This window comes from Rhea pennata, chromosome 33 (genome assembly GCF_028389875.1).
Source record: "Rhea pennata isolate bPtePen1 chromosome 33, bPtePen1.pri, whole genome shotgun sequence".
Lineage (NCBI taxonomy): Eukaryota > Metazoa > Chordata > Aves > Rheiformes > Rheidae > Rhea > Rhea pennata.
Window position 1 is genome coordinate 131,725 of NC_084695.1, and position 21,410 is coordinate 153,134.

At 40.3% G+C, this 21,410-nt stretch overlaps 2 protein-coding genes across 5 annotated transcripts; both read left to right on the forward strand.

Annotated features, from left to right (window-relative positions):
• Positions 1-533: 533 nt before the first annotated feature.
• Positions 534-16,198, forward strand: PBX4 (PBX homeobox 4). 3 transcript variants are annotated; one of them, XM_062598451.1, is made up of 9 exons: positions 534-818; positions 5,150-5,223; positions 12,528-12,769; positions 13,119-13,309; positions 13,626-13,761; positions 14,017-14,173; positions 14,396-14,502; positions 15,552-15,653; positions 16,106-16,198. In XM_062598451.1, exons 1-9 carry the CDS (start codon positions 601-603, stop codon positions 16,196-16,198), a joined length of 1,320 nt encoding a protein of 439 aa, XP_062454435.1. In that variant the 5' UTR covers positions 534-600. The 3 variants fall into 3 exon arrangements, with proteins under 3 accessions (XP_062454435.1, XP_062454437.1, XP_062454436.1); XM_062598452.1 differs by having other exon boundaries at positions 536-818; positions 15,552-15,638; XM_062598453.1 differs by lacking the exon at positions 15,552-15,653 and having other exon boundaries at positions 535-818.
• Positions 16,199-16,412: 214 nt separating this feature from the next.
• Positions 16,413-21,396, forward strand: DSN1 (DSN1 component of MIS12 kinetochore complex). 2 transcript variants are annotated; one of them, XM_062598455.1, is made up of 11 exons: positions 16,413-16,476; positions 17,355-17,385; positions 17,883-18,230; positions 18,667-18,740; positions 18,932-19,004; positions 19,370-19,457; positions 19,808-19,867; positions 20,301-20,372; positions 20,499-20,646; positions 21,060-21,147; positions 21,259-21,396. In XM_062598455.1, the coding sequence occupies exons 1-11, from the start codon at positions 16,474-16,476 to the stop codon at positions 21,342-21,344; spliced, it is 1,071 nt and encodes a 356-aa protein (XP_062454439.1). In that variant the 5' UTR covers positions 16,413-16,473; the 3' UTR covers positions 21,345-21,396. The 2 variants fall into 2 exon arrangements, with proteins under 2 accessions (XP_062454439.1, XP_062454438.1); XM_062598454.1 differs by lacking the exon at positions 16,413-16,476 and adding an exon at positions 17,204-17,287 and having other exon boundaries at positions 17,355-17,545.
• The last annotated feature ends 14 nt before the right edge of the window (positions 21,397-21,410 follow it).

The window sequence follows — 21,410 nt, forward strand, 5'->3', positions numbered from 1 at the left end:
TTGCAGTAATTTAAAAGTAGCAGCTTAGGAAGGTCTCTAAATTGCCTATGAAGCCATCTGGGTGACCTTCCATTAAAAAAAAAAAGTAGCTTCTTCTGTGCTACTTTGTAGCTATGGACCTTATTCAGCTGCAAATGCATGAGAACAGAGTCTTCTAATGTTTGTAATGAACAAACTTGGCCTCTGGTGGAGCAGAAACGCAGTTTTACAGACAAGGACACCTCTCAAGCAATGGCTGCAGACAATCCCTTTGCGCTTGAGGTTGGTCGGACCGAGACGCGAAGCGCAACGCCAGGGCAGGAACCGAAGCCTGCGAGCGGACCAGCCAACGACAGGGCCCAGGCGGCGGCGGGCCGGCGGCTCCGAGCAGGGAGCGGCCGCCGGAGGCGGTCGGAACCGGCGCCGGGCGGTTGGCGGCGGCGCGAGGGGCCGCGCGCGCTGGGGGCGGAGCCTGGCGGCGGCGGGTCACGTCGCGCCGCGCGAGGCGGGCCGGCGCGGGGGGTGGGGCTGCGCGGCGCCGGGCCCTGTTGTGTGCGAGCCGCTCGGGCCGCGCCGGGTGCCCGCGAGAGGCGGTGCGGCCCGGCCCCGCCGCCGCCCGCCATGGAGGACCCGTCGCGGCTGCTGGCGGCGGCGCACGGCGCTGGGGTCGCCCTGCCCGGGGGAATCCCGCCGCCTGCTGCCGCCGGCGACCCGGCCGCCGCCCCCCCGGCTCCGCCGCCGCCCCCGCCGGGGCCGCCCCCGGGGCACCACGACACCGGGGACGTCCTGCAGCAGATCATGGCCATCACCGACCAGAGCCTGGACGAGGCACAGGCCAGGTAGCGGCGGGCGGGCGTCCGGCGAGGGGGCTCGGCCCAGCTCCGTCAGAGCGGCAGCGGGGAGGCAGGGCCACAGGAGAGCCGCGGGGCGGCGGGAGCTCACCGCAAGCCGCGGGGCCGGACCGGCGGTGCGACCGGGGCGCTGGGCGTCGAGGGGGGCCGTGCGGCGGCCGCGGGGTTCGCCCGCGCCCTTCCGGGGGCCGCGCGGCGGCTGGGCACTGGTCCCCCTTCCCGGAGCCGCCCGGCGCCGTGACTCAGCTCCACTCCGCGCCGAGGGGACCCTCGGCCCCGCTCCTCGGGTTGCGCTGCCCTTTGCCGGTCTTCGGGTTCCTGCCGGAGCTGGCAGGGGAATGGTGGGCGAGGGTTGCGCGTAGCCAGAACAAGCACCGGTCCTACGCTGCAACTGATGTTCATCTCTTGGAAATGACTTTTGCTCGTGCTTGTGGCTTTGTGGGAGCGAATAATCTTGAGGTGAAAAGTTTCAAATTCCTTTCCTGATTTTGTGGGTTACTGTATCATCACTTCTTGTCAGCTGAGTTAGATTTAAATAGTAAGCCAGAAAGGTTTGCTGATTCTTCACAATTAATTTTCAGACTCTTTTTCCTTTTCAATACAGCCCATTAACAAATTGTCCAGGCTGTGTAAATACAGATTCATATTTTTAACCATTTTCTTGAATAAAAGTGATATCGTTTCCGTGTAATGTGACCTAGAACAAGAATCACAAAATACTGGCTGTCCTTGAGGGCTTGAAGTGTTTGGCACTTAAGTTGGTGTTTCCTTGGCAGGGAAAGAGAGATGAGTTAGACATCAGTCTAGCGCATGACAGTTCAGGTGTGAGATGTTTGGGATGCAGTTGTATGGAAATATTTCTTCACAATGTTGTTAGCATTATACAAGATTCTTGTCTGTGCTACCATTTCCTTACTGCTTTAAAAACTAAGTTTCCCTATAATTGCATTAAAAGGAAAAAGTTTAAGGACTATATTCACTATTTTTTTCCTTTGGACATGCTGTAAAGTCTAGCTGACTTTGTTATTCACTGCAATTATTTACATCCCAATAATCTGATGTAAAGATATCAACACAATTCAGCATCTTTTAGTTTATTCTTTTTGCCCTAGAGGTATCTGCCCGTGATTGGTTCTGTATAATTACATGCTTTGCTTACTTGGCATGTGCTGATTACAAGAGGTAGGCAACCCAGATGATGAGGCAGTTTGGGAAAAAAAAAAAAAAAAAAAAAAAAAAAAAAGTAAAGGCTTCAATGGAGCAGGTTTATGAAATCAGCTAAATGATTTTCTAGCCTCCATATTCTGGTTAGTGATGTGGGACTTTGGTCGATTGCCTCTTTGACTTTCTACTGTAAAATCCCTCAAGAGGATGTTTTGCACAGAGAATCTGTCCGTGCTTGCTTTCCCCTCCTCCCAAATTCCCTAGCATATCAGATTGTAATGGTATTAATAAAATAATAAAACCATGCCAATGTAGCGTTGTTTCAAAAAAGAAAAAAATCTTAGCCGTGTTCAGGTACACCTGTTGCTGTCATGCTGTCAGTGGCTCAAAAAGTGACTTAAAGTAGTCAAAGCAGTAAAATGAATCCATGGAATAACTGAGGACAAATGCTAGGCTCATAAGGATTGAGTAGGTTATGTGAATAATGGAAATTTTTGAATCATTATGTTTTTGAAATACACACTTATTTTTAAAGAAAACCCTTCAGGTAACTTTCTAGATGTCATTTGTAGGGAAATTAAATCCGTAGATAGGACTTGTTTGGGGGTAAAGTATATTACTGACCTACAGAATGCTTTCAGGACAGTCTTCTGTTGTGGAAGATTGATTCAGAGATTCTTCCCCCACCCCCCACGTTCCATTACTCTAGAAAAATTTTTCTGTATTGGTATAGAAGTCCTAGGACCTGTTAGGCTGCTGTTACTTAATATTTTCATTTATTGGTGGTGAAGTAAATCTTCATAACACTTAGGTATTTTTTTCTTTTCCAGCTGGCACTGTATCTCAGAAGTAACTGTCTGCAGTTCCTGTATAGTTTGTACAGGAATAGACTTACCTGTATGTTGCATAAGAGAAAAGAAAAATGCAGGTCTTAAAATGTTACTTTTAAAATACTTTCAAACAAAAAAAACTTCCCAGGAGCTTCAGTTTCAAGTAATAGCTGAATAATGAGTTTTGAAAAATAGCTTGAACTTTGTTTAAGCTGAATTACTTTAACTGTGCTATCTTTAAAAAAAGTGCTGTTAAATTCTGTTTGAAGCACACCAGACTTCGAAGGCCCCAAAATTTTAAAGCACCTTTACCATATTTTCATGTACACACACATTAAACAAGCTCTTGTATTCTAGACAAGTTTGTTTAGTTTACTTTAAGAAACCTATACCTCATTAAGAAGACTTACTGCTGAGAAAGTAAGGCCTAAGCTTAGTTTAACAGATAGCACAAATGATTTAGCAACAAGGGTAGGGATTTTAGGACTTCCCACACTTCAGTAAAATGGCAATGCTACAGTTAACTGCTTTTTTGTTAGGGGTTAACCTTATTTTTTGTATAAATAAATAATCTGCATATTGATATTAGAGTTTCTTTGAATTACAAGATTTTTTCAGGGCACAGATAAAATGTTAAACTGCAACCTGAAAATATGTTGAGTGAAAGTTTTATTTAAAGGAAAGTAATCTATCAAGGATTAGTTTAATGTTAATATTAAGCATGCTACATCAGCTTACTGTACTTCATAAGTGGCTATATTAATTACAGAATTATAATTATTTCTAGAAAGCTAGCTTCTTATGACTAGTATCTCTAGTCTACTGCTTTATACATAAAGAACCACTTTTCAAAGCCAGGTTGAGAGTATAGTTTTAAGGCTTGGAATTCATTCATTTCTGTCTGTCTCCCCCCCCCCCCCCATCAGGCAAGGACAATAGATTCCACTAGGCTGTCTTCTCAGCTGCCTTTGTTCTCAGGCTGTTTGTCTTTGGGTTGATATTATCAAGCATCTAAGTAGATGAATTGTTTTTTGTTTTTGTTTTTTTACCTCTTTTGGCTGTGTACTGAAAGAAACTGGCGAATTGACTTCAACTTCTGCTGTTGTTGTTAAAATCTAGTATTCTGATATTCACTGGCAAATCAACCCTTGCTGTAAATGTTACTGGTGAAAGCTTGTAAGGAAACTGAACACCTGAATATAAGTGTTTCTCAATTGCTGCAGAACTGATTTGTATGTGAGAATAAAGGCCAATTCATATTTATATAAAATTCAACAAACTATTGAAATCTAGCTACGAAATTTTTTTTTTTTTAATTACAGAAGAGGTCACAAGAGGCAAAAGAGACTTTTGAGGAATATATTAGAGCTAGATACCTCAAGTCATTGGAAGTTATGCATCTAACTACAAGCTTCCATTGAAAGTTGATGGTGGCTGGGTATCATATCTTTGGAAAGCACTCCGCAACATCCTTGAAATACCAACTTTTTCATTTATACGTTGACTACCACACTTCAAGTGTGTTTTCAGCTAAGCAAAAGACATTATTCTCAAAATTTACTTCTGTATTTTGATATTAAGATAGACCTTAATAACTAGTCATGTAATTTATATTTTTCTTCCTGGAGGAAAAAAGAAAAGCAATAAACTAAGAGCTTCAAAAAAGCATATGATGGTAAATCAATATGATGCCAGACTTTTCATTTTCTTGCATTACAGTCTAATCTGACTTCAACAGCCTTCCTTCCCTCCCTCCCCAAGGTTCCTTTTCGAAAAGTGTTCTTATTCTTGTCTTGTCAGAACTATCTGAAAAACTTCTTGGTGTTAATTGGTAGGAGTCCCTTAGCTCCCTCTCAGAGGACAGAGATGCTCTTAATCAGATAACTGCTAGTTGTTTAAGTCTGAAAAATCAAAGGTACTTGTATTCTATTTTGTTTCTACTGTTCAGGATCTGTATGCTATAAAAATACTGATGTTTTTCTCTTTTTAAATGGATTACATTGTTAGATTATATAGAAGAGTACTAAATCAAGGAGCTTTTTATCTTCATGTATAAAATATGCTTTCAATAAAATTTACATTGCTTACAGTTAGTATAAGCTACGTAGAACTTTGAATTTAAGGCCTGCATGTTTTTATGACAGTTTGCTTTTAGTGGTAACTTATTTTGGCACTTAAATGAAATATGTCACCAGAACTTGCAAATGCATTTCTTCATCTTAAGCACTAACTTGCTATTTCTGAAGCAAGTTCTGTTTAAGTTTTGGTGTCTTTCTCTCTGTCTTCACAGTTAGCATTCACTCATTCTTTCTTTTTTAATTTCAGAAAACATGCCTTGAATTGTCACAGGATGAAGCCTGCTCTTTTCAGTGTGCTGTGTGAGATCAAGGAAAAAACAGGTTTGTTGGTGTCTTTCCTGATTTCAGCTTTTCAAAAAAACATTCAGTGATAAGCTTGGCTTTCATTTAATGTGGCCCATGTCTTCCTTTATATGTTCTATTACTTACGGCTGTTTTTTTGGCTTAATAATCTTCTGTATGCTGCAAATTGTTTTGATTTGCTTCCTCAAATCAGCACACAGTATTGTAGAAAGCAATGCTGCTTATTTGAGCAGGTGTTTTGGTTTGGGAGGGGGGCGGGGGAGAAACCATTTTTTTTTGTCTATCTGGCTAGACACCTAGAATGACCAGAGTAATGTTGCTATATTGCTGTGGGGCTTTTTTTCTTTTTTTTTGGGGGGTGGGGTGGGGTGGGGGTTAGTACCCAAATTATGGGGGTAGTAAGAGTTTAAAGTTAACAACTAATTATAGAGAAAAATTGATAGTAAGGAGAAAGCTTGGGGAAATTGGAAAAGACAAAAGTAGCAGGAAGTAGAGTTGGCAGATAGTGCAACTTGCTTTCTTTTTTTGAAAAGCAGAAGTATTGGAGGCAAATGGATTTTGATTTTTAACATTCTGTATATGCTCATACATAAACTCTTAAGCAGTATTATCTGAATGTCTCATTTATATAAACTGTAGTGAATTTGGATGTTTTTTGTAGAGAATAGAGCTACTTTCATTATCTGTAACCAAAACTTTTTTACTTATAGCTTGATTAATGTTTGACATCCTAAACCAACTACTGCTTTTTTTCTTTTTTTTTTTTTTTTAGTGTATTGAAACTTACAATACTTTCATCATACTGCCAACTGAATGACCATATAGTTGTCCTCTGTGGTGCCCTTGTCAAAGGCAGCTATGAGGCAGACATGACATACTCTCTTTTTAGAGGGTTTGGTTGCATGTATTGCATTCTCATGACAGCAACTTGCTTTCGAAGAAAAATGTGGTGATAAAAGTTTGCATGTGCTGTTTGGATATGCCTTCATGTCTGTCTTTCCTTCAAGCGCTTGCATCCTTAATGAGGAAGATTTCTTTTCTACACTGAAAGCTACTTTCTCTGTTTTATTGATTGAAAATATAACTTCTCAGAACTAAATATGCTTGCAGGAACAGATCCTGGTACCTCGGTTATGCTGAATTTGTTTTGCTCTCATAGGTTTTTGAATGTCTGTAGTCTGTCTATTCCTTATTTAAATTATGGGGAGCAGATGTTATGGCTTCAAGCAAACAAAAGCCTGGACATACTGTAGCACAAGGTTTTGGGCTTTCTTTGTGACCCAGGCACACAAGCTTCTTTCCGAGCTCTGAATCGGTTTAAAAAATTCACCCCCCCCTCCATCTTTCGCTCCTCTTTGTTGGAGTGTTAGTGTCATTCACAATAGCTCAGGATAAGCTGTATGCCTCTGCAATGGGCAGCCATCTGAAAGGTGCAGAAAAATTCTGGCCACAATGTGTTTATTAATGAAAAAGGGATTACAAGTGTCTCTTTCCATTTAAATGGATTTAGCCACGTCTAATATTTAGCAGGATACTGTTCAAGTTGTAAACTTTTTTTCATGGAAATGTATTTTCATTTTTTAATGTAAAGCATTCAGTTATGGGGAAAACATATTTTCAAATATTTACATACACGTCAGGCATATATTTTAAGATTCATTTGAAGGTACTCTTAACTCAATAATACCTGCTTAGATTTTTGGGGAACTTGTGCAAGTATTTGGGGCATTTTTGATCTGTGCAGCAAATACAGATTTGGTATACTGCTGATTTAAGTTATGCTTCAGATAACAATTTGAATGATATGAATTCAAGCAGAGCGTAATTCTGTATTAAAATCAGAATTAAACATCAGTAGTGTTAAAGATGTCTGTTTGGTGCTGAATATTAAATTTCAGGGGGTTTTTTCAGCTGACTATACTGTGTTTAAAAAAAAAACTGGACTCTGGGTTTCAAGTTCCTTGGGGTAGGGAAGGCATATTTCTGCATATTTTGTGGAGCATGTTACAGACTGGGACTCAGATCTTGATTATGGATTTCCGGCCTGTAATATGGTATATTTTTGTAGAAGCATTGTAACATGGTGCATTATGTATTTGTGTGTGTCATTGGGAACTGCAGTTCACTATTTTTCCTTCACTGTACTGGCACTCAGCTAGGTTAATTCAGTGGGTACCTTTTCATTTGGTTATAGAACTTGGCAAGTGCTGTGGTTGAAGAACATGCTTTCTCTTTGTTGCTGAGTTTGTTGACATTCTTTATAGCTGTGTCTTGTTCCTCAGCACTCAGAGCCCTGCTGCTTTTGTTTTCCACTTTGATTAGTTTTCCTCTCTTTCTCTGAATGTACAAGACTTGGAAGTCTTGAATTTTAAGAAAGCTCTCTCCTGTTACAGTGCTTTGAGACGTGCTGACCCAACAGTGTTGTCATTCTCTGTAGCAGGGCTCTTGGGAAGCTGGTGGATTGCTAACTGAAAGATGTGATCCCTCAAGTGCGTAAGGATAGCTCTTGTGGCTCCTGGCTGAAAAATCTGTTTGGTAGTGCATCTGTGAGGACTTTACTTTGGTAGCATTGAGAAGTAAGTTAGAAGGGGTTCATAGTTGCTTTAAGCCAGTCCAAAGGTGGTCTGCTAATAATAATAATTAAAAAAAAATTGTCCTACCTTATCAGGTAATTGTGTAATTTGCTATGTGGACTGCCAAATTTGGGGAACCCTTCTGTCTGGCAAAACATCACAAAAGTCGGTATTTTGCACTCATTAAATGATAAGCACTTGGCAGCACAACATAGGTGACACAGTTCCCACTGGGGAAAGGGAAAGCTCAGCTATAGATGGGAAGGGATGTGGGTCAACAGAACGGTCTAAATACAGCACTAATACAAACTGTTGTATTGTTTACTTGCGCTAACGATGCTCTGTGTTGAGATGTCTTAGTGTACTTTGAGTTAAAAAAAAAAAAAAAAAAAAACCAAACTAATGTTAATATTAGCCAACACAGAATCCAACTTTATTTCCTTGTGCTTTCTGTAGGTATTTTATACTTAATAAAGAATGAGCTGTTGGCCCTAAGTTTGTGATTTTTTGGTTCTAACTTTGTATATTCTTATAACGTATAGATGGCTTTATCCTGTTCTTCTGCACTACTTGCCTTATGAAGGAAAATCTGGAAAAGAGAGTGAGTCTTAGCAAAATTTGTATTATTTATTTTGGTACCAGTGATCTTGTACAGTTCATTACCGAACTGCAAATCTTTAATTAATGATATGTAAATATATTGTAATGATTGCATCTGCATACTGAGTGAAGCTTCAGTACCTTAGGCTGTGATGTGTTTTAATTAAAGATTAATTAGAAATGATGGGAATTTTACTTTGCTTAGTATAATTATTTTACATATTTGATGAATATCTTGTAGCTGATGTGCCAGGAAGTGCACTATATTATATTAGTACATGTGACAGGAGTGGCTCTTAAGGCTTTTTGATCCTCAGTAGGGTTTTTTTTAAGCTTACATAAAAGTGATGGATTGTGAGAGATCTAAGCGTATCGTTAAGCAAGGGCTTTCTAAATCATGCTTAAAACATTGACTATGCCATAAGTGTTTTAGTGGAAGAGCAAGCACTTACTCAGTGTTCAGCTGTCCTCTCAACAGGTAGGAAATAAAATAGATGATTTAATTTGTATCTTCTTGAAGCTTGTATTAAAAACAGCCAAGGAATGACATAGTTAATGAGTCTCTATAATTCTGTGTGTGAATTGTTGGGAGTAGCTGGTGGTGTGTTGTTTTTTTTTTTTCCTGACAGTTTACTGTACCCACACTTCAGTATGTTAGTGTCCTGACTCAAAGCCTAGAATGTTAATTAAGAGTCATCATATGTTATGTTTCTTAAACTATGGGGGGAATTTGAAAAAAATTTCGTGCCTCCCTCCCCCCCCTTGTTGTTAGGGACATGGTCAAAAGACTAGCAAGAGAGATGCTTTCTGGAGAAGCATTCTTTCTGCCTTCCTCTGAATATTGTGAGCCACTAGGTGTTAAACAGTGCTTAAGGATAGGTATATGTAACATGTTGGCATTAGCTCAGATCCTTTTTTTTAATCCTGGTAACTCTTATTTTTGAATCCTTTTTGTTTAGTGAAATCTAGTTCTGACAGAAGCCACATGGACTGCAGACTCCTGCTGGCATAATTATCAGGACTGTATGCAGAAATGTGATGCCTGACCCACAGAGCATGCCAGAAATTTGTAGGGTAAATGTGGCTACCTCAACATTTGCACCATTACAGCATACGCTTCTGGAATCATTTTTACTATACTTTCAAAATGCAAATTTTTCTGGTCTCTTGTGTTGGTGCACATTCTCATTTCCTTGCTCACAGTCTATGCACTAGCTGGATCAGTAAGATTAGAAGTTTTGGCTGCAGTTTTCCTAAACTCTAGAATCATCTCCAGGATAAAAGACATACAGTAAAGCCTTCTTAATAACTGCTTTTATTTCAGTAGAAAATGCACGGAACTTTATTCTTTTGCTCATTTATGGATTTTCCTAACCTGAGGTGGAGGGAAGTGCATTGACCTGTGGATTTTTGTGATACTTCCATTGAGTGCTGTCCTACAAAGTCATGAATGCTGATGTTGCCTTTAGGCATGTTGGACAAACAAATGTGTGTGGTGAGCACACTGGTGGCAGGGTGTGAGACTGGCCTACATTTAAGTTAACAACAAAAAGGAAAAATACCTGTTGCTTAACAAATAACAACAAAGAGAATGAGTACTGCTAATATTCTGGTAGCTTGTTTTGAAGAATCTCTGACTTCTGTACTAAAAAATACTGTTACATCCAGACAGCATCACTGGCCAAAGGGACCCAAAGTTTGTAGCTAGCTGAACAGCCTAGAACAAGCAGCTTTGAACATAGCACTCCTCAGTGGCTATACTTTTGCACTCCCATTTTGTCATCTCTTTGTTAAAGAAATGAATATAGCTGTTGTACTTGAAAATTTGAACAAGATACTTGTTACAACAAAGAAAGTTATGAATTCATTGAAAGGTAGTTTAAAGTCAATTTGTTATAACTTGTGATCTGTACAAATATCGTTAGCTGAAAAGAAGACACGAGGCGTAAGAATAAAGTATCTTTCAGGGAGTTAATAGCATTAATTTAAAAGTAGTATCTGTGGCAGTGATTTCTATAGAACTTGCATTTTAACTGCAATGTAAATTAAGGTATAATTATGCCAAAAAATGTTTAACATCAACCTGATTCAGTCAGTTAAAAATACTGAGCTTCTTACACTCATTGATTCTTAGATTTGTTCACTTTCATAGTATTCCCCTTAATAAATGTTTGAACTACTAGGTTGGAAATGCAGTTTACAAGATGTTAATAATAGTTAGCTCTTCTTTAGTTACTTGTGACTTACTAGAGCTAGTCAACCAGATTCTTCCCCCGAGATGGTGAAAGTGTTTTTATACTTGCTTTTCAACAGTCAACTTGAGATGAGCTTATGTGTAATTGATGATAACTAATGTCTAATTACCATAATTAGACAAGTGACATAAAATTAAGCTGCAGCTGGGAGCTTGACTTCAACATGAGGTACTCTGATATGCATCATAATGTGCATAAAAGAGGGTTGGCAGAAGTGCATTCAAATAAGAATGCAACACAAAAATATCTGTTCCATTTTACACTCACCAGTCCAAATAGTTTATGTGAATTTTATTTAAAAAGACTAAGCAGCAAATGACCTTTGGCATGCTCTTTAATGGGTCAGGGCCATTTCAGAAAATGGCAACTTCACAATTTAAGAAGTCAGACTTTTTCTACGTTTCCTTTCCTTAAATGTTCGTTCATTAAGGTACTATCAGATGTGTGCTATTAAGATATCTTAGCTTTAATTCCATATTGACTTGGAAAAGCCACTAACTTTTTAAATACTCAATACTTCCTATATTATCTTGAGTTGCACATAATAGATACTTCATTTACTACATTGTACCTACCTTTGCTTTACCTTTTTCTGCTTGCAATAAATTGGGGATGTTTTGGAGAAGACCTTGATTACTGTGACAGAGCAAAATTCTGTAGCTGTCCCAAATTACTTCTTCAGAACTGTGTAGCAACTTCTGTATAACCTGCAAAATGTCAGAGTTCAGCAATGTAAGTTTAGTCCGTTTGTGTGTTCAAAACTGTATATCTGCCATCTTAGATGAGCTATTCTGCCTGTAAAATGCCGAAATTTGTTATAAATATATACATTAAGTGTTTCTGTACATACACATTTTTTTCCTGCCCTCATACTAGAATCTGTACATAGGAAAAAATGTTTTCTGCTTATGTTTGTAGGGAATAAAATATCCTGTTAACTTGATAATTAAATTTTGAAGAAGGTCATTGGAACTTTGTGGATTCACAAGATTAAGACCAACTGTTCTTCAAACTAAAATTGTCTAGCAATTAAAATCAAATTAAAAAGCTGAAAAGGTTATGGCTTTTTTTTTTTTTTTTTTTTTTTTTTGGTATTAACTCAATATCTTGTTCTTTCCCCCTCCCCCTTTTTTAAAAAGGGAGTTTGTAATAAATTGCCTATAACAAGGCTCTATTTGGAAAACAAAGCTTTCGAAACAAATTTACTTGTAATCAAATGTGAATAATCTGAGCGTACAAACTGTTTTTGCTGGATATAAGCATAAGAAAGCCAGCTTTTAGAAAATTTTTCAAATCGTAGTGTTCAGATTTTAGTAGGTTTGTTGTATATTGCTGCATAGTACAGTTGTATCCTTAGCATATAAAGCAGGCTAGGTCAAATTCATCCCTTTCTTTTCAGTTCCTGGACACTTAGAAATATAGCAGTTGGAATAGTGGATCAGACCTTTTGTCTGTCTACTGTAGACTGTCTGTCTAATCTGGTACTGACTACTGTTGAGGACTGTGCAAGAAGTCATGCAGTAGGCTGATACATGGTATTCATCTACTCTGTAAGAACCTTGTTCTAATCTTCACAGACTGCCTGGAATGCTAGCATGAGGTTTTAAATCTCTTCTAAATTTGTATGTAGTGTAAACTGTAGTGACTCTTGAGTAGTCTTTTTATCTGTATGCATTTGAAAACACTCTTTAAATTTTGGTGTGTCGTGATCTCGGTAAAATCCTTCGTTTCTTTTGATGCATTGTCTTACGGCATCATTAACTCTTTTTCTAGATGTCAAGGCAGAACTCTGCTAAAGCCTATGAAGGGCATTTAAATGCTTTACCAGAATTAAAGTTGATATTCTTTCCTGTTTCGGAAATAATCTCTTGATTCCTTCTTTATATTCATCTAGTGTTAAGTATTCGTGGTATTCAGGAAGAAGATCCCCCAGATGCTCAACTAATGAGACTAGATAACATGTTGCTGGCAGAGGGTGTCTCCGGGCCCGAGAAAAGAGGAAGAGGAGGACCAATGGCTGTAGCAGCAACATCAGGTGGCTGTCCAAATGACAATAGCATTGAACACTCTGACTACAGGGCCAAGCTGTCACAGATCCGACAGATATACCACTCTGAGCTAGAGAAATATGAACAGGTGATCTTTCTGCATGGAAGAGTTTTTATCATCTCAATTAAAAATAACCGTTTTTTCCTTTGGTGTTGGTTTTAAGAACAGAACAGGAAGTATAATAAAATCAGATGAATGTAAGGATATCAAATTCAATTAAAACCTTAATCTTATAGAAGTAAGGTGAAGATAGAGGGACTTGACATCAAACTGAAGATAATAAATGTCTGATTTATCTTTGTTGCGGTATTTTTAGAGATAATAGAGTAAAGCTGAAGCATGGGAACTCCTAAAGTTTTTTGGGTATATATTCTTGTTGGGGAAATTAATTCTGGGGCATTTTATTGTTTGTCGATACAAATGTATTTATTTTCAGGCCTGTAGTGAGTTCACTACCCACGTTATGAACCTGCTTAGGGAACAGAGTAGAACAAGACCAATTTCGCCAAAAGAAATAGAGCGCATGGTGAACATAATCCATGGTAAATTCAGTACCATCCAGATGCAACTGAAACAGAGCACATGTGAGGCAGTAATGATTCTACGTTCACGATTTCTTGATGCAAGGTATTAAGAAAACACAATCTAGAGATAACAGCTGTTAAGTCTGAAATTTTTTGTTATTTGATGCCAATGATTATACAAAGAGAACTTAAGTCCTGTCATTCACAGTGTTCATCTAGTTTAAATATTTAGAACTCGCCACCTCTTATGCTTGCTAAGGTGTGCTAATTTTGTTATCAACATCTATTCAGTGCTATTCAATTCTTACATTCTCCTTAAAACCAAATACATCTTAGAAAAGAAAGAGAAGCCCATTGTGTACTTTCTGGTGTTCTTTATAACACTGTATAACTAAAGAGTAACTGTTATGTTTTTATAGGCGCAAACGACGTAATTTCAGCAAGCAGGCGACAGAAGTACTGAATGAGTATTTTTATTCGCACCTGAGTAATCCATACCCCAGTGAAGAGGCCAAAGAAGAGCTAGCAAAGAAGGGTGGCATAACTGTTTCACAGGTATGAAGTGTTTCATTTGAAATTGCTTTAAATAAACCTATTTTAAAAAATATATATTGTTTGGCCCCTATAATTAATAGTAGGCTTCATTTACTGATTCTTAAAACTAAACAGGCTTTGCTTTATTTTGAAGAGTTGGTAGTGAGTACTTTCTGCTTAAAGACTAGTTTAAAATGTACTTCTGCTAGTAACGTCAGATTATAGTGGGAAATGGTAATAGTTTGATCAAATACTAACAGGGATATCCTTATCTAGGTTTCCAACTGGTTTGGTAACAAAAGAATTCGATACAAAAAAAACATGGGGAAATTTCAAGAAGAAGCGAATATTTATGCTGCAAAAACTGCAGTGGATGCAACAAATGTAGTGGCTCAAAGCAACCAGGCAAATTCTCCATCTACACCAAATTCAGGCAAGTGAGGATGACAATGAAGAGCGACTGGGCTTGAAAGTCTCGAATTATTTCTTGTAACAATATGTACCACAGACTACTGGTGTTCAGAACTGTCCTAAAATTTATTTGTCTTTTTAAACTGAGATATGTAATACTCATAGAAGAACTAGGGGTGGTGGACGTGTGGGTAGGGGAGTTTGTTTTGCTTTTCATTTACCAAAACTTGTCCTTTTTTTCCAGCTTCCTCTGGCTCTTTTAAGATGACAAATTCCGGAGACTCATTTATAAATTTGCAGTCATTGACTTCCTACCAGAGCTCCCCAGTGGGAGCCAGTGTGCAGTCACAGGTAAATATCATAAGAAAAAACTACGTATTTTCAACAATGAGATAAATGTTAAAAGCCCAACTGTGTACTGTTATGGTCCTTTATATGTGAGGAACAGGTTGCCCCAACTTAGGTGGTGGAGTCTCCATCCTTGGAGGTACTTCAAACAAAACTGGACACAGTCCCAAGCATCCTGCTCTAATTGACCCTGCTTTGGACAGAGAGGTTGGAAAGGATCCCTGGAGATTGTCTTGTCCAACCTTAAATATTCTGTGAATGCTATTGGCAGGGGCAGGGGGTGGGGTGACAATTGTTTAAAGTAGATTCTATTAATACAGGATGGGGGTGGATTTTTCTGTCTTCAGCTTGCACTGGCTAGGGTGCAAGAAGTGAATAAAATCAAATTTCTCAAACTACAGTCTAGAAGTAAATAGACTCAACTGTATGTTCTCTCTTGGAACTGGAGTTTTAAATTGAGTGAAACACCTAAATTAACCGAGCGATATTCTTCTTTGGCTTCAGTTTACATTAATAAATCTTTTTCCTTTTTTCTTATTTTAGAGTCAGTCCTGCTCTGTATAAGTAGAACTTTGCTTCGGATTTGTGGTTGACAGTACTGTCAAACACATTTTAAGCTTTCTGCTGAATTTCTAAACATGTCTAAACTGCACAGAATCTGTTCCTCTACAATAAAAGCTATATGCTAAAGCAGGCTTGAGACTAGGTTCTAATTCTGTTTGATAATTAACTAGTTAAGCATAGCTCAGTTATTAGTGCGTAGTCATAAGGAACTCTTAAACCTGTGAAGAGGTAACCTTATCTAAGGCTCCCTGGATAAATATCTGAAATGTTTCTAAATGCTAGAGAATTGTCTATTCAAAAAGGACCAGCCAGTATTTTTCTGTGGAGAAGATATTCAGAGCCATTAAAAAAAAAAAACAAAAACCTTCTTCAGAATACCTGCCCCTTGTTTAAAGAATTTGGCCCAATAGATATGTACCACTCATACTACTTCATTTTTAACTTGACTTTTTCCCTTATCATTCTCATTCTGTGGGATCTTGTTATAGATGGATTCCTTACATCATGTCATACATCAGACAGGAAGATATGACACAATTGTGGGGAATCCTTTGTATACGACGCAGCGCATAGATGTAAGATGTACTGAGGTATTACTTTACTAGCAACAAAACTTCTGCCTGAGATTGGTTAATGATCTGTGAATAAATATCAGATTTTTTTTTTCCCTGAAATGTTTGATGTGGAGATAGGAAAAGTTAGAGAGAGAGAAAGAAAAAAAAAAAAAAGCCTAAAGCCTTTCATTCCTGGAGATTCAATTTAAAGCCTTGACTTCAATCACCAGAAAAAAAGTTTTTGTATCTTCAGTTTGTTCTTGCCATGAGTAGATGGTACTAGGAGCAAGAGTGCTACTGTAAAATCTGTAGAGGAGGAAGTTTTACATTATTGTTCCTGGACTGTGCTTTCCTAGAAGCTGATACTTAATTACTTGCTTTCATAAAGCACTGTCACTTGTGATGTGTAAACATGTAAACACATGCTTTATTGTCTGCAAGCAGTTTCTTAAAGATTTAATGAAATGATATATTTATTCTCCCTTCAGGCTAATGGCAGCTGGCAGGATGCTACCACCCCTTCATCAATCACTTCACCTGCTGGAGACCCTGGAAGTGTTAATTCGGATGCGTCTAATTAAGTTTTTAGGACCTATTGATGAGAGGAAAGAGGTCATTAGTGTAATTTGTCAATGTTGCTCTTTTGCCAATACTATTGTTTATACAACTTGACACACAGCTAATTACCTCAGAAAAACCCTGGAACCAATAGAAGATTGTGATTACAATGATACCTCTCTACCTCTCAGCCTCACACAGTTGAGTTCTTTTTACTTATGCCTATTGGGATGTGAAATTGTTTTAAGAGAACTTGCTTCATTTTCCTAACCAAATTCATTTTTTAAATATCAATTTTATGGTAAGAATCTGAAAGTGTCTCTTCTAGAACTTGGCATTTGTCTCAAGTTTTACAGTTTAAAAAAATTGACTTATTTTAATTTCCATAAAATTTTTTACTATGAAATTTCTGTTCTAGTTGATAGATACTAACAATTAACTCCCCTGTATTGTAATTGTATGCGTTCTCTGTATTGTAATTTTGTATAGGAAAATAAGCTTTTCTTAACTAGAGTTCATTCTGAGCTAATTAATCAGAACATTGCTTTACCAAAACTTTCATTGGACTTTGCTCTTGGATAGGACCTTCCATCCTGTGTCATTTCATGTGATTCTAATTTAATGTCTAGTGTAAAACTGACTTTCCCATGAATAGAATTCTTTTTTAGTGCATTTATGCAACTGTTAATACAAAGTCCACCATTTTTCGTTGAAATTTTATCAAAGATAATAAACTTCCAAAGCCTTTTTTTCCTTCCTGCCTTTCTATGAGCCTGTCTCAGCCCCAGGGCACTCACGCGGTGGCAGCGGAGGAGTCGCAGCTCGGAGTCGCGCCCCCGTGAGGCGCTGAGGGAGCTGTGAGGCGCCGAGGGCGCGCGCGCCTGCCAGAGGAGGAGCCCTGAGGCGGGAAGCGGCGCTGAGGGGGAGGGGCGGGCGCGTCGGTGGCGCATGCGCCTGGCGCCCTCCAGCAGGCCCCGGCGGGAGTCGGGGGTCTCGGCCTACACTTCCCAGCGCGCTCTGCGCGCGCTTCCCGGCGCGCCCAGGGCACCCTGGGCGCGCGCCGCTTTGAGCGCGGCGATGGAACCGGGGCCGAGGGGGGCCGTGCAGCGCCGGTGAGCGGGCCGCGCGGGGCCGGGGCCGGGGCCGCCGCGACCCGATCCGACTGCCGCTGTCTTGCAGGTCCGACGAGCGGCGGGCGGCGCGGCAGGAGGTGAGCGACGGGGAAGCCACAGGGGAGTGCGGCGCGGCCCGGCCGAGGGGGCCGCGGCGGGAGCGGCCCGGCCCCGCCGGCGGGGCCATGGAGCGAGCTGGCTCCTCGGCGCGGGGTCTAGACCCGGTTTCCTCGCAGAGCGGCCCCGGCGGAAGGCCAGGTAGGGGGGGCCGCGGCCGGGCGGCGCGGGGTCCCGGGGTCGGCGGGGCTTTACCAGGCTCGTTTCGGTGCGCTTCGCCTCAACGGCGCACTCCCCTCGGACGGCCGGGCCCTGCTGCGGTGCTGCCCTCCCTGGGGCCCCGAAGAAGGATCTCTGGCAGAGGAAAGCGTGAGGATCTAACCTCAGCTCTGCGCTGCTGCTGCCCCGAGCTAGACGGCAAAAAGCAATTAACAAATTCTGTACCTGCTCTTTGAATCCCTGGGAAAGCCTGTCTCCTCCGTTTTTTCCTCGGGATGGAGCACTACTCATATGTCCATTATGTGCATTTTTTTCTCAGAATCTGAGCTCAGAGAGAAGAAAGCAGAGACCAAGCTATTCCTAAAGCCAACTGACGTAACTACTGTCAGCAAGAAAAACGTTAGTCCTTGTGAGAAGACTGGAGGGGCTCTGAGGAAAAGATCCCACAGAAGTCTTAGTCCCAAGAAAAGTCCTCTTGGGCCTAGTCCTGAGAGAATATCACCATGCAAAAGCAGTCCCAGGAAAGACCATACATTAAGTTCTTTTAACTTGTCCCCAAGACCACTTACCATCAGTCCTCAAGCCAGGCGTCGTTCTTGGCGTCGTTCAAGCCTGAAAGGGACAAAACACCGAAAGTCACTGCCTCCTTTTCACCAAGATGTTGCTGGTAAGTACTGTGCTTTTTCCTTAATCAAAGTCTCTCGAGAGAAATTTGCCTGGCAATCTACAAGTGGAAATTTGATTTCCTAGCACAATCTTTAGTATACAGAGTAATTGCATTGTTCCAAACCTCTAGCCATCGATGTCCATCTTGGCAGCTCTCTCGGAGGTCCTGGTACATCTGATTAAAAGGAGGTGCTGGATTAACATGTTGTGTACACCAGTGGTACATGGTGTTTTGTGTCTTTACTTTCATGTTTGAGGCTTAAGCATGGCTTCTCGTTATGAAGTCTCTTTCTTCCTCCTCCTTGCTCCCGTCAAATTTTGGAAACAGCTCTCACGTACACGAACATGAACTCTAACCATCTGTCAAGAACATTTCAACTGTTTGTAATTTGGCATAACTTTACTTGTTTTTAAATAATTTTGTTTTGATTTTTCAGAATTAAGCAAATCAATTAGCCTAGATCTGCCTGAGACAGACAGACTTTCCATGCTATTGCTGTCCAGTTTCCAGGTAAGCTATTCTGTTGTAAAAGTGAGCTGTTTTTCTCTTACTTTTGTTCTAACATGAAATGTGTGTTATACATGTATTTAAATGAATTTAAAAAAGCAATCATATGACATGTAGAGTTTAGGGAGTGACAAGTTTATCTTTGTCATGTAATTTAAGAAGGGGTAATAAGACTTTCTTTTCTGTGTTCTTAGTTTTCTGCCCAAAAGCTTGAATATGTCTTGAAACAGACTGATGACTTTAGCCCTGAGGCTTTCAAAGCTAATGGTAAGTTGCATTTTATGTATCGCAAATAGAAGATAATGCTGTAATTTAACTCATTGTTCACTGTGATCCTCTCAAGATGAAACTGACTGTATTGTAGAAAAAGGAGTATCCAAAAATGTTTGAATCCTGGAATCATATTTTTAAGATCCTGTGCATTATCACAATTTCTGGGAGGAAGAACAAATAGATACACTAAACTAAACCTTGGTCACTCCTTCAGAGACAGCATAAATGATAACTAGAATGGCATCTAATAAGGAATCAAACTAATATTCTGTTGGTTAGATAATATCTTTCTTTGTCAATATTAGTAATCTTACAGGCAGCTGGCACAAGCATTGTTTTATCTCTGTCTTCATCTCCAGTGAACTCGGTTTCGGAAGAGCTGAAGCGATATGTGCAGAAATTGAAACTAGATGGAACACTAAAGAACTGTATAGAAGAGCCTAAAGGGTAAGGATTTGTCTTGCCCGTTGCTTCTGGAGTGAAAGTTTATTATTTTTCTATTTCTCCTTTATGGCCCGTCTTACCATCTAAATTTGCAAACAGTAAAATGTGTTGCGTGTGGGTCCAGTGTTTTAATAGCTAATGATATTCTTGGACAAATGGTACAGTGAATACTTGGAGGGATATTATTTTAATGAATGCTGAGGACATAAAAATGACTTTATTATTCTGCAATTCTAAGCATTTACCCAGCACTGCTGCATAAAGACTGAACAGTCATCAGAGCTCTATGTGACATACAAACGGTATGGGAATGCTACATGGGGTCTCACTGAGTTTCTGCTTCTGTGTTTTAGGATTTTATTGGACTCTGCTTTAGACGAATCATTGGCCCAAATTAAGGAGTATATAACCAGGTGAGATTGTATGTGTGGTCTGAGACTGTCTAAGACCAAAAGAGGTTTGGACCCTTACTGTTTTTGTAGAGGGTTAGAGTTTATTTGTGGTGGACCTGGAGTGGAGCTTCTGATTTAGTTTCTTCTGGAACAATTTTGTTCACACATTTGAGAGCTAAACTTATGTGGGGTAAGTAGGACTAACAGGGAATTTGCTTCAGAAATGTTTTGAACCAAAATGTTAATGTAGATACAGGCATGTGAGAACAACTCCATCCAACTCAGATCTTATTTCATAGAGGGATATGTCCTTTGCGCTTGTTTCTATGAATAATAAAAAGAAGTCTGACCCACTATAAAGCTTTCCTTCTATGAGCTTTTACTGCAGTTTAGCATTAGAGAGGTAAGGCCTCTCACCCACACGCTAACCGACATGTTCTCTGATCTTTTGTAGGTTTACTACTGAATGTCAGTCTTGGGATCAACTTTTACTGGGCTACCAGAAAAGTGCTGAAGAAATGTCCAGGTGTAGACTGTTATCCTATATCTTATGTCTGTTTGTTTTTTGAAAACTTTCCGACAGAAAAAGAAAAGTCTGCTTCCAGTGATGCTTTGAGCCATGCATAACAGTTAAATTACTTCTGTTTTCCAGGCACCTAGAGGAGTGCAAGACTAATCAAGGCTATGCAGAGCCTCAGAATTATCTAGGAACGTCTCAGGCGAAAGTTCTCAGCAGCAAGCCTAACTATCAAAAAATATTAGATGACCAGGGAGAAGTCTTTACCTACATGGAGCTTGTGGTGAGCTAGCCTGAATTGTTTTAGAGAAAAAATGTTTTATACAACATTACATATTTTTAATTAAATTAATTTATAAATTCAATTTAATTAAAGCCAAATTGTCATCTGCTTTTTTATGGTGCTGAAGACATTCATCTTCACAATATGGGAGCTAGCTTGTTTCACCTAGGGAAGGCATAAGGAGAAGATGATACTAGATCTGTTTACAAACAAGTTCTATGGGGGTGAAAACGAAGAAGCATCTGCAATTTCAGTAATTGTTTTACAGCACTGCATGTGCTAAGAACCAAGAGAGAGCACTTCAAAGAAATTATCCCCTGTGCTTTGGCAGTATCTCCTTATTCCCTCCGTTTGCTCCCCAAGTGCTTGAGTTTCTTTCCTTCTAATTTTTCATCATAGTCTTTGCTTTGTAGCTCGATGAACTGCAGCAAGCAGTGAAGCTGCTGCAGGCTTTTGCTGAAGACGGCACGCAGTACCTCCGGGGCCTGTCAGAGAAGCTCGGTAAGCACGCTGCCTTGCACCCGGGAGCTGCCTCCCGCAGGCAGAGGCCTCCCTCACGGGGCCGCTGCCTGCTCCCGGCGCTAACGCGAGGCTTCTGCCGCTTTCTTCCAGCCGCCAGGACCTTCCGCCAGCTGGAGAGCTCCCCGGTCCGCAGACTGCTGGGGGCTGCGCAGAGGATGACGCCTACCGACGGCTGAGCGCGGCGGCCGCGCCGGGCCCCGGCTGCGGGGCTCCGTCGGGGGGGAAGCCCCCCCCCCCCCCCC